Raw genomic sequence first — 13370 nt, 5'->3', positions numbered from 1 at the left:
GGGCACACAGAGTCTATGTCTCCCCCGGAATTCTGGGATCCCGTCCACGACCAGTAATCTTGTGTTTCCATCAATACCAGGTAAAACATAGTCTGATTGTGGAGGCACATCGCAGAGGCTCTTTTTCTTTCCAGGATACAACCATTTGCTTTGTGGAAGATTTTGCACCCCAGACCTTAAAGATGCGCGCTGAGTATAAAGGCGTAATGAAAGTGCTTTTTGATCGTGGTTTCAAACCTTCCTTTCGTAATCTTGCTGACCTAAGAATCAAGTTTAATACCGGGGAATTCAAGTGGTTCAAATCAGCGAGGGAAGCTGAAGCGTTTGTGGCAAGTCTTCCGGCTATCCAGTCATCTTCGGAATCTGATTGGACCTCCTAAAATGGTGGGTAAGTACTCCTCGTAGTAAAATTACTTTCTCTGGACTCGGAATTCACTTGAATCACTCAGACATTATTCACTGAAACTCTAAAGGCTGTTGACAATCTCTCCCGGGATTTGGTGTGTGTGTAATCTATTTTTACCTCTGTATAACTTTACCTACAGAATTCTACAACTAAATCTAACTTGTTTTGGAGGTTTGAAGTCTTTAGTGAAGGCCTCCCTGTTTGTCGGTTCACAGTTCAACTGCTGATTTATTTTTCCTCTGTTTTAAATACTTATTTATTTTATCTTTTTCTTTTCTTCATCCCCTTTTTTCCATTCTCTGAATGTTTTTTTCTCCCTTCTCGGTAAACGGTTGATAAATACTCGTCTTGAATTTATAATTTTCCCCTTCCTCTTTTTTTTTCTTTTTCCTTCTTACCTTTTTTTCCCCTTTCTCTTACTTTATTCTTCTATAATATTTCGCGGGTAGGTTAGTTTTGGTTTTCTTCTGATTCGCTCTGTATTAAGTTGTATATCTCGGCAGAAGGTGTTCTAATCTGTAGTTATGTTTTCTAGTGCATAAAATAGTTAGTTTGTTATAGCATTTATACGGAACTGCTGTCAATGACACAGATCTGGAAGTTGTATTTGGGTTAATTTTTCTGGTAGAGCTAGCTACTTGTTTTGGTAGCCATCTAGTCTTGGGTTGTGTGGGTGGGGTGGATTTTCCAGTTCCAACATTTCTTTATTGTTTAGGACATGTTTATATTTTGACCTTACGAACCTATGTTTACATCTCTGCTCCCAGACTGCTATTGTACCGCTTGATTTTTTATATGCCTGCTGCCTTTTATGCATTAGTAATTGATAATGGCTAGTGCACTTAAATTTGTGAGCTGGAATGTAAAGGGACTGAACCACCCTGTTAAAAGGAGGAAGGTATTCTCACATATTAAACAACTCAAAGCTGACATTGCTTTCCTCCAAGAAACTCATATTCGTTGTTTCGATAACTCCCGGCTTCTGTCCAAGTGGGCGGGTCAGCATTTTCATTCATCCTTTGCCACTAAAGCTAGGGGAGTCTCCATTCTTATTAACTCAAATATTCCTTTTGAACTCCATAATAAAATATCGGACACAAATGGCCGTTTTATTATTGTTTCTGGTAAACTATATAACACTAAAGTTGCACTAGCAAACCTGTATGCCCTCAACTTTGATGATGTTAACTTTTTTGAACGGTTTTTTTCCTCACTACCAGACTTAAACTCATACTCTCTTATATTGGGTGGTGACTTTAACTGTTGGTTGGATCCTAAACTGGACCGATCGTCCTCTGTTACCAGATCACCTACCAATTCTGCCTTAGCTATTCAGTCGTTTCTCTCTAATTTTGGTATCTCTGGTATATGGCGTTTCCTCCATCCTACGGAGAGAGATTATTCCTTTTTCTCACATGTTCACCATACCTTCACTAGAATTGACTATTTCCTACTCGATAACCAACTTATCCCATTTGCCCACACTTGTGACTATCAGAGTATATTGATTTCTGACCATGCCCCAATTACCCTCTCTCTGAACTTTCCCAGTCTCCCTCAGAGGAACAAACACTGGCGGTTCGATTCAACTTTATTATCGGATGATGATTTCGTAAAATTTATTAAAGACCAGATAACCTTCTATTTTAACACTAATACATCACCTGAAGTGCCATCCCAGATTGTCTGGGATGCCATGAAAGCATATTTGAGGGGTCAAATAATCTCTTACACAGCAAATCTCAATAGAAGATCCCGTGCAGATCGAGCAGACCTCATTAACCAGATTAAAGATGTGGATCAATTATATGCCCAAACTAAGAACCCTGAATTATACAAGAAGCGCGTTGAACTCCAAACTAAATTTAACCTTCTGTCCACTCAACCTGTCGAACGCCAACTTCTCGAAAGCAAGAGCCGCTTTTACATTCATGGGGATAAGTCTGGTAAATTCCTAGCCAATCAGCTGAGGCGTTCTAAAGCCAAACAACATATTACAAAGATCCGGAAGGAGAATGGAGACTTTACATCGGATCATTTAGAAATTAATGACGCATTTAAAAAATTTTATTCTCGGCTTTATTCCTCTGAATCCCTGAATGACAATATCTCTGTGGATCAATTTTTACAGAATCTGAATATCCCCTCACTTTCATCTGATTTCAAAGCCAAACTTAATGCGCCTATATCACTAGAAGAAATATCTTTTGCAATTTCTGCACTGTCCTCAGGGAAATCTCCTGGACCTGATGGGTTCCCTGTGGAATTTTATAAATCATTCTCCTCACTTCTTTCTCCTCAGTTACTTTCAGTATTATCTGATTCATTTAACTACGGCAAATTGCCACCCTCTTTCAATGAGGCATCTATTATTCTTCTTTTAAAAAAGGGCAAAGACCCAACAGAGTGTTCCTCGTACAGGCCGATCTCTCTGCTCAATGTTGATGTAAAGATCTTAGCTAAAGTGTTGGCTCATAGATTAGAAACCATTATTCCCTCCATTATCTCTGCTGACCAAACAGGCTTTATTAAAAACCGTCTCCCTTTTTTTAACATTCGGCGTCTATTTAATATTTTATACTCAGTTCCAACTGGGACTCCAGAATGTGTTATCTCCCTTGATGCGGAGAAAGCATTTGATCGTATAGAGTGGAACTACCTTTTTGCAGTCTTAGAAAAATTTGACCTCGGCCAAAGTTTCATCTCTTGGATCCAATTGCTGTACCTGTGTCCTACTGCTTCTGTTCTAACTAACTTTCAGAAATCCCAAGTATTCAATCTCAAACGTGGCACCCGTCAGGGATGCCCCTTAAGTCCCTTTCTCTTTGATTTGGCTATAGAACCTCTGGCGATAGCATTTCGAAAATGTCCTGAACTGACCGGGATTTGGAGAGGGGGTGTTGAACATAAAGTCTCTCTCTATGCTGATGACTTACTACTCTTTCTCTCATATCCGTCTACATCCTTACCTCTAATGTTTTCACTTCTTGACCAGTTTAGCCAGATCTCTGGCTATAAACTCAACTTACATAAGAGTGAACTTTTCCCAATTAATAAAGAAGCACAAGAACTAATATTTCGAGATCTCCCTTTTAAAGTAGTCCATAATCAATTTACTTATCTTGGAATTACAGTCACAAGGAAGTTTAAAGATCTCTTTCGTGAAAACTTTGTCAACCTTTCATATGCTACAAAACAGAGTCTGGTACAATGGTCACCTCTATCTATGTCCTTGGTAGGTCGTATCAATGTTGTCAAAATGTATGTTCTCCCCAAATTCTTATACTTATTTCAATCTATCCCAATTTTTATTCCTAAATCTTTTTTTGATTCCTTAGACTCTATTATTTTGTCATATCTGTGGCAGAATAAGCACTCTAGAATTAATAAAATCCACCTCCAAAAATCTAAAAAAGAGGGTGGCATGGCTTTACCTAACTTTCGCTTATATTACTGGGCAGCTAATATACGTTGTGCTGCCTTCTGGTCTTTCTTCCACGGTCAACCTGAGTGCCCTAACTGGGTGGCAATGGAGTTGAGCTCCACTAAAGAATTATCTATATCTGCACTTCTTGGCTCTGCACTCCCTAGCAGTCTGCCCAGATCAATAGCTAATCCTCTGGTTAGACACACTTTGCGTATATGGGCTCAGTTCAGGAAATGCTATGGTTTCCAGGGGTTTTCCATTTCTAGCCCTGTCGCACATAACCACCTTTTTTTACCTACCATGTTCGATTCAGCATTCCATGTTTGGTACAGGAAGGGCATTAGACATTTTGAAGATCTCTTCATTGATAACCGCTTCGCTTCTTTTCAACAGCTCTCTGTTAAGTTCAACCTGCCTAACGCTCACTTTTTCAGATATCTCCAAATCCGACACTTTACTGCTCCTTTAATTCCTAACTTTCCTGAAATGCCTGCGAAAAATGCTATGGACCTATTTCTCTCCATTAATCCACTAGGTAAAGGTTTAATTTCAATTATCCAAGATAAACTAGCAGCCTTACGACGGGCCCCTGTGGATAAAATTAAAATGGCCTGGGAGCAGGATTTAAATATCTCCTTATCCGAGGAGAGCTGGGACTCAGTTCTCAAATCGGTTAACTCAACCTCTCTTTGTGCTCGCCATTGTCTCTTACAGTTTAAGATTGTTCATAGAGCCCATATGTCTAAATCTAAACTATCTCGATTCTACCCTGGCATTAGTCCGCTCTGTGATAAATGCAAGAGGGGCGTGGCCTCTCTCATCCATATGTACTGGCTCTGTCCTAGCTTGGAGAAATTCTGGAAAGATGTCTTCACTACACTATCAGGTATTCTGAATCAGCACCTAGAACCTAACCCCTTAATTGCTCTGTTCGGTTTTTGGGGCGAGACAGATTTATGTCTGGGTCCGACCAAATGCCGAATACTATCCTTTGCCTCTCTCCTGGCGAGACGCTTGATCCTCCTTAGATGGAGAGATGTTGCCCCGCCCACTCATGCGCAATGGCTTAACGACATTATGGCCTGCTTGGACCTCGAAAAAATTCATTATTCAGTTCTCAATTCGGATTTAAAGTTCCATAAGATCTGGGGGCCTTTTATCAAGTACTTTCATAACCTTCCTCTTGTCTAGGGTTTTTTTTTCTTTTCAGTCCCTTGCTTTCAGCTCCCTTTTTTTTCTGGTAGTAGGCATTATTATCCTCTGTTGCTAAGTGTATTTACAGTCTGGGAGTTTGACTGTCCGGACTTATACTCTCTATATTGTGTGGTGGTTGGTCTGGAATTGTTTTTTTTCTTGTGTTGTGGGGTTTGGGGAGGTCACTAAGCTCACTTGTCTTTAATTTAGGTGCTTTTTTGTTAAATTCTCTTCCTGTGTAGCATATTGTTATTGTATGCTTAACCTTGCTCTGTATTAATGCTCCTCATTGGGATTTGGGGTTTTTAATTTTGTAAAATGTTTTGAAAAACTAATAAAAAAATTTAAAAAAAAACATAAAGATAACAATACACAATTACAGTTTCAATGGTTATAATCACCCACTTAACCATTTCAGATAGAGTCAGGTAACTGTGCAGAATTACATTATTTACCATGTTAGTGTATCCCTACTAGCAAAACCACTTTTGAATAGTATTTGGTCCAAGAGCTTCACAGCACAAAACCCCGACACTCAAAACATACTTATTTTGTTACAGTGTTGAAGGATGACTACCTGAATATACAACTACCAGAATATTAAATTCTCGTAGAGAGCGCCCGTCCTGAACTGTGCATTAATTACCAATGCGCTACTGAAGAGGGTCACATAACGTCTTCCCTGAACTCATTCTGAAGTTTTCAATGACCAACACAATAACATCTATAGTCTTCTCCAACAGGACAGAATCAGAATGTCCTTTACCCAATGATTAGTTTCAAGTATCAGTTGAAAATAAACTGAACAGTTTCATTTCCTGAAAACTGATTTTTGTTTGAACTAACACCTGCCATGTTCATATAATTCCATAATTCCTGAACCCCTGACACTCCATATAATCTTTTATCCATGCCAATGTATTACCCTCTATACCAGGTACTTTAATTTGATGCAACACCTCTTCAAGTGCCTTCTACAATGACAGACTGCTACTGGGGCTGAGCTTCAGAAATGCAGCTTTTATCATAAAGGCAAAAAGAGAGCCAAAAAGGTGGAAGTGGGCTGCACAGCATGTTATAACTTTCTATATAAATTAAAATTGAAATCTACAGAGAGTGGAAATCTGAAAGAAAAACAGAAAATGCTGGAACCACTCAATGGGTCAGGCAGCACTTATGGAATAAGAAACAACCAATGTTTCAAAGCCTTTAACCTGAATCATTAATTGTTCCTCTTTGCACTAATACTGCCTGACCTGCTAAGAATTTCTAGAACCATAGAACATTACAGTACAGAAACAGGCCTTTTAGCCCTTCTTGGTTGTGCCGAACCATTTTTCTGTCTAGTCCCATTGACCTGCACCTGGGCCATATCCCTCCAAACCCCTCTCATCCATGTACCTGTCGTTTTTCTTAAATGTCAAAAGTGAGCCCACATTCACCACTTCATCTGGCAGCTCATTCCACACTCCCACCACTCTCTGCGTGAAGAAGCCCCCCCAATGTTCCCTTTAAACTTTTCCCCCTTTACCCTTAACCCATGACCTCTGGTTTTTTTCTCCCCTGGCCTCAGTAGAAAAAGCCTGCTTGCATTCACTCTATCTATACTCAACATAATTTTTTACACCTCTATCAAATCACCCCTCATTCTCCATTTTCTATTTTTATTAACTTTTATTTACTAGCAATTTCTATTTTTATTAACTTTCCATCTTTCTTTGCAATTTAAAAAAATAATGTATTTAGTTCAATCATTATTATTAAGTATTCATTGGGATTGGATACAGATGGGATACAAATGCAATTCCAATCTCCAACCTTTATGACAAAATGGATTGGTTGATTGAAAGCATAATTTTCCCCCAAAATAAAGCTTTGTTACCAACATGGTAAAAATGAGTATAAAAAAATATTCTTCCATGCAAATTCAATTGCACATGCTGTTTTCTTCATTTGCTTTTCTACCCGTGGAAATTGTTCTTTTCTGCAGTGGAATGAAGCAGCAACTATTTCTGAGTCACTTTTTTCCACATTGCAAAGTCGACCGGGCACTTCCTGGTGCGGGTCACACACACCCTGATATCATAACAGCCTTGTGTTATTACTTTTTCCCCGTGCAATAAGCCTGTTCAAGCACCATGGGGGAACCTGGACCACACTGCCTGCAAACAAACAGACATCAGGTACACACTGCTTCTTGTGTCTTTTCTTGCACAGATCGGGATTAGGACCCTTGCCAGGGCGAGTCATTATTGCATCCAATTTTTGGCTGTATTTTCTTACCTGACCCCAAAAATCATTTCCATTCTCCAGCTTTGGCTATCCCCTCACCTCAATTTGCTGGAACCACACCCAACCTTGTGATCTCACTTGTTGGAAGTTCCAGTCCCCACTGCCCACTGAACGCTGGCCTCCCAATATTGCCAGCAGCCCCTACCTAGAACCCCCGGCCTTCTATAAAGTGCCTGAATGGCAGACTATTGAACTGCACTCACTCGTATCTCCCAATCTCCATCATCCCCAGAGTACAGCACATGTTCTCCACTGTGTAAAGCACCTGAGCACCACATGTATAGTTGGGAGGCTCGTTGCTGCACACATCTAGCACTCCCCTTAAATAAGAGTATTCTGCTTTAGCTAAACTCACTGCGTTGGACTTCAGCTCTACGATGCCCTCCTGGGGTTTCCATTCTGCTTTTATCAGGCTCCCTCTACACAAAATGAAAAGAATAATTTATGCAGCTGTTTTCCACAAAGGAAGTAATACAATCATCAGGAATCTGCAGGCTCAATTAAAAAAAGATACAATTATTAACCAGTTTTTTTTAAAGTAAAAAAAACCCATAGTCTACATTTTACTGAGCTCTCGACTGTTACCAGGATTATTAATTGGTTCCAAGTGTCAGGAAAGCCTCCCTTTCAGAACATGCTACTAAAATTATGCTAAATTAGCTATTCATTTGGAATAACTCCACAGTAGTATAAATCAGATTTAATGGTCTCTAACTCAGGCTATGCATGTCCTGGGAGAATCTGACAGGACAGTGTAATTCTGCTCTTTAAGGCATTTGAAGGGTGAACCATTTGATTGCAGAACCTAAAGGGATAACTTTACAACTAATTTAAAACTAGAATATGCATAGATATTGTGATCAATAAAATATAAACCATACCTGTGAGACCTCACACAAGCATTGAGTGAACTGCACTGAGCAGAACACCGGATATTATGCTGAACAATCACCTTCTCTGTATCAACACATACCAAGGTCCCATACAAGAGAAGTTTCTCCAACCACCCCTTCCCATTGGCTTTCTGCATCACGTAGGATAGACCAGACAAGTGTGATCATTGACTACTAGTAGCTATGCACATTCTCTTGAAATCCAAGCCCTGGTAATTAAGCAGCAGGACTTACAGTCGCTCCACTCGTTCTTCAGACAGGAGCTGCCACTGTTCCTCTTGGCACACCTGTAGCTTCTCCGCTTGCTCTTCAGAGTTATCCGGGATGAAGTCCTTCTGGCCATGAGTCCGCTGGGGAATCTTGTGATCGCAGGATCGTGCTAAAAACAATTCTTCAGGGCTTCAGGAGGAACGGGGGTGGGGTAGGAGGGGAAAAATCAGCTCACTTACTGATATTCACTTATTCTTGTGCTGATTTGATTTTCCTGGTGCTGTAGGTATGCCTGCATTTGTTTCAGCTGTTCAGAGATGATCAGAGATTTTCTTGCCCGTAACAAGGACTGAGCGGCTCCTCAGTCTCAGAGCTTTATAAGATAACGTGGGGAACCGATATGGTAAAAGGGCACAGTCTTTCTTCCAGGGTAGAGAATGACATATTTAAAGTGAGAAGGAATAGATTTAAAAGCATTCTGACAAGTTTTTTTCTTTTGGACAAGTTTTTACACACAGTGGCGAGTGCATAGAATGAGCTGCTAAACAAAATAGTAGAGGCAGTTAAGATTATGACATCTAAAAGACAATTAAACAGGTACATGGAACCTCCAAGAGGACCACAACTTTGCTGTAGTTTGGAGGCTACTATGCCTCAATGACCCGGAGAGCTATATGGGCTAGAGTCAGGGCTTCATTCTTTGGCTGTTGATAGGGTCACCCATGCCAAACAGGTCAGAGGGTAGAGGCCAGGCTAAGAGTGGCCCACCAGGTTTGGAGGTTCAGCTCAGGGATAACAATCCTGACAGGAAAAACAGAACTTATGTAATCAACAATGAAGAATTCACTCTACAACTCTTATCAAGAAAAACAGTTACACATATACAGTGGCATGCAAAAGTTTGGGCATCCCTTGTCAAAATTTCTGTTACTGTGAATAGTTAAGTGATTAGAAGATGAACTGATCTCCAAAAGTCATAAAGTTAAAGATGAAACATTCTTTTCAACATTTTAAGCAAGATTAGTGTATTATTTTTGTTTTGCACAATTTTAAAGTGAAAAAAGGAAAGGAGCACCATCCAAAAGTTTGGGCACCCCAAACGATCTGAGCTCACATATAACTTTTACCAATATCTCAGACCTTAATTAGCTTGTTAGGGCTATGGCTTTTCACAGTCATCATTAGGAAAGGCCAGGTAATGCAAATTTCAAAGCTTTATATATACCCTGACTCCTCAAACCTTGTCCCAACAATCAGGCTCCTCTAAGCAGCTGCCTAGCACTCTGAAAATTAAAATAACTGATGCCCACCAAGCAGGAGAAGCCTATAAGAAGATAGCAAAGCATTTTCAGGTAGCTGTTTCCTCAGTTCATTATGTAATTAAGAATTGGCAGTTAACAGGAACGGCTGAGGTCAAGTTGAGGTCTGGAAGACCAAGAAAACTTTACAAGAGAACCTAATTCTAGTAGGATTGCTAGAAAGGCAAATCAAAACCCCCGTTTGACTGCAAAATACCTTCAGGAAGATTTAGCAGACTCTGGAGTGGTGGTGCACTGTTCTACTGTGCAGCGACACCTGCACAAATATGACCTTCATGGAAGAGTCATCAGAAGAAAACCTTTCCTGCATCCTCACCATAAAATTCAGTGTCAGAAGTTTGCAAAGGAACATCTAAACAAGCCTGATGCATTTAGGAAACAAGTCCTCTGGACTGATGAAGTTAAAGTAGAACTTTTTGGTCACAATGAGCAAAGGTATGTTTGAAGAAAAAAGGGTGCAGAATTTCATGAAAAGAACACTTCTCCAACTTTTAAGCACGGGGGTGGATTGATCATGCTTTGGGCTTGTGTTGCAGCCAGTGGCACAGGGAACATTTCACTGGTAGAGGGAAGAATGAATTCAATTAAATACCAGCAAATTCTGGAAGCAAACATCACACCGTCTGTTAAAAAGCTGAAGATGAAAAGCGGATGGCTTCTACAACAGGATAATGATCCTAAACACACCTCAAAATCCACAATGGACTACCTCAAGGTGCAAGCTGAAGGTTTTGCCATGGCCCTCACAGTCCCCCGACCTAAACATCATCGAAAATCTGTGGATAAACCTCAAAAGAGAATTGCATGCAAAACAGCCCAAGAATCTCACAGAACTAGAAGCTTTTGCAAGGAAGAATGGCGAAAATTCCCCAAACAAGAATTGAAAGACTCTTAGCTGGCTACAGAAAGTGGTTACAAGCTGTGATACTTGCCAAAGGGGTGTTACTAAGTACTGACCATGCAGGGTGCCCTTTTCCTTTTTTTGTTATTTTGAAACTGTAAAAGATGGAAATAAAAAAGTAATCTTGTTTAAAATATTAAAGAAATGTCATCTTTAACTTTATGCCTTTTGGAAATCAGGTCATCTTTTACTTGCTTAGCTTTTCACAGTAACAGAAATTTTGACCAGGGTGCCCAAACTTTTGCGTGCCACGGTGGGGGAAAAGAGAGAAGAACCACACACAATGGGGCACAGGGGGGTGGGAGAGAGGAGGTGAGAGACACAGATCTAGGGGAGTGACACTCAGTGACTCAACATATTCCTTTTTTACAAAAGAAGCTGCCTGCATCATCTCCTGACTAATGTCTTCAGAAATAAGAAAGATACTATTGGGGGGGGGGGGGAGAGAAGAGAATGGAGTTCTTAGTCCATTATTCCTGACTACAATTCTGGATGCCAATCTAATAACATATTAATAAGCCATTTGACAAGGTACCTGCTACGTAGGTTCATCCAGAAGATTAAGATGCATAGGATATACTGGCTTGCCCATAGGGGGAAAAAAAGTGGTTATGGATGGGTTTTATTCTGGCTAAAGATGTGTGACTGATGATGTTCCACAGGACACAAAGACTGGTGGCATTGTGAACAGGACAGAAAGTTGGCAAAGGATGCAGTGGGATACAGATCAGCTGCAGACAGGCATTAAGAAATTGTAAATGCAGTTTACCAGGCAAGTCTAAGGTATTGCACTTTGGGATATCAAATGTAAAGGGAAAGTGTACAGTTAATGACAGGACCCTCAACATCTGTAATGTACAGTGGCATACATGTGACTTCTGGTTAAGATGGTGCTACCAAACATGTGCAACAGCCTCCTGGTAGTCAAAAGGCAAAGAAGTCTGACTAAAAGCATCACTAAAAATACATTTTCTGGAGGTAAAATTGTGTTAAATCATCACCCAAATAGTGAAGGGTCGAGCAATGGTGAAGCGAGTTTGGGGGTGGGGGGGAATGAATCATTGCAGGTAGCGTTTTGATAACCATACAGTTGACCCAGCAACAAGATGAGTCGCTCTAGGCACAGCTGGCAAGGAGAAATCGGGACCCGGACAGAGGAGATCTGAGTTCGATGCTCATTCAGCTGGCTCTGGTGCGAGGTTGGATCGCTCTGGGCGCTGAGCTGATTTAAAGAGCTTGAGAGTGCCTTTGGTCTGGGCGTCGGAATTTGGGCCCGGAATGAGTCGCTGGGCAGCATGGTCTAGGCCCAGGGCCTTCCATAGCGGGCCTGGGTTCTAGAGCGAGGTACAATGGTCTTTCAGACAATTTAAACACCAGCCCAGATTGGAGGCAAGAGCCGATTTCACTCGCTCTCCATGATGTCCACTCCTCTCTCCGGGGCACTGGAGCCTTTTGCTGTTCCATCATTAGGTGAGCAGTTTCAAGTTCCTGGGTGTCAAGATCTCTAATGACCTAACCTGGTCCCAACATATCGATGCAGCTACAAAGAAGGCAAGACAGCGTCCATACTTCGTTAGGAGTTTGAAGAGATTTGATATGTCAACAAAAACACTCAAAAACTTCTACAGTTGTGCTGTGGAGAGCATTCTGACAGGTTGCATCACTGTCTGGTATTGGGGGGGGGGCAAAGGGGCTACTGCACAGGACTGAAAGAAGCTGCAGAGGGTTGTAAATTTAGTCTGCTCCACTTTGGGTACTAGCCTACAAAGTACCCAGAATATCTTCAAGGAGCAGTGTCTCAGAAAGACATCGTCCATTATTAAGGACCTCCAGCACCCAGGGCATGCCCTTTTCTCACTGTTACCATCAGGTAAGAGGTACAGAAGCCTGAAGGCACAGACTCAGTGATTCAGAAACAGCTTCTTCCCCTCTGCCATTCAATTCCTAAATGGACATTGAACCCTTGGACACTATCTTATTTTTAAAAAATGTATATTTTAAATGTATATTATTGCGCAATTTTAATGCATTCATTATACATATACTGTAATTGATTTTCTTTCTTTTCATCGCCTATATTATGTATTGCATTGAACTGCTGCAAAGTTAACAAATTTCACAACACACGCTAATAATAATAAACCTGAATCTGATTCAATTTAAATACCTGCTCAGATGGACTGAAAAGACAGGATGTTGGGATCTAAGACAAGAGTCAATAATACTCCTTCTCCACAATGGTCACTCCCCTCTCCTTTTATGACGCTGAGGTTACGAAGACGGCCCTTGATCTGTGCCCTGGGTCTAATATACGCGAGGCTTTGACCTACTCTCGGGTTCAGATCTGAGGACTCAGTTTTGGTTTGGAATACTGGTGTTTGTGTGTTGTTGTTTTTTTCCTTTCTCGTGCACATCGAGTGTTGGGCTTCTATTTTTATTTTCATTCTATTTTTTCTTTAATTGGGTTCTTTTGGGATTTCTTGCTTTGTGGCTACCTGTGAGCAAACAAATCTCAAGGTTGTATAATTTATACATTCTTGATAAGTGTACTTGGGTCTTGAGAATTCAAGTCCATAGATCCCTGAAAGTGGCTGCATAAGTTAATAGTGTAAAGGAATACAGCATTCTATTTACTAGCCAAGCTATTGAGTTCAAGAATTAAGTCACATTGCAGCCTCCCCATTCTAGCTAGGATATGGAGGCTTTGGAGAGGATACAGAATAACAAA

The 13370-nt window shown here is 40.7% G+C and overlaps 1 protein-coding gene across 3 annotated transcripts in view; it reads right to left on the bottom strand.

The window, feature by feature from the left end:
- tsen54 (TSEN54 tRNA splicing endonuclease subunit) overlaps window positions 1-13370 on the bottom strand; it is a 62215-nt gene that overhangs the window by 48195 nt on the left and 650 nt on the right. Inside the window, exons 2-3 of one of the 3 annotated variants that reach the window (XM_073026739.1) lie at window positions 8447-8611; window positions 7675-7738 (exon numbers count right to left, since the gene is read on the bottom strand). The exons of 1 other annotated variant lie outside the window; for it this stretch is intronic. In XM_073026739.1, coding sequence (XP_072882840.1) covers window positions 7675-7738; window positions 8447-8611 — 229 coding nt within the window. The remainder of the gene's footprint in view (window positions 1-7674; window positions 7739-8446; window positions 8612-13370) is intronic. One more of the 3 variants, XM_073026740.1, reaches the window with a different exon arrangement.

This window comes from Hemitrygon akajei, chromosome 22 (genome assembly GCF_048418815.1).
Source record: "Hemitrygon akajei chromosome 22, sHemAka1.3, whole genome shotgun sequence".
Classification (NCBI taxonomy): Eukaryota; Metazoa; Chordata; class Chondrichthyes; order Myliobatiformes; family Dasyatidae; genus Hemitrygon; species Hemitrygon akajei.
This window is presented reverse-complemented; position numbering and strand designations above follow the sequence as displayed.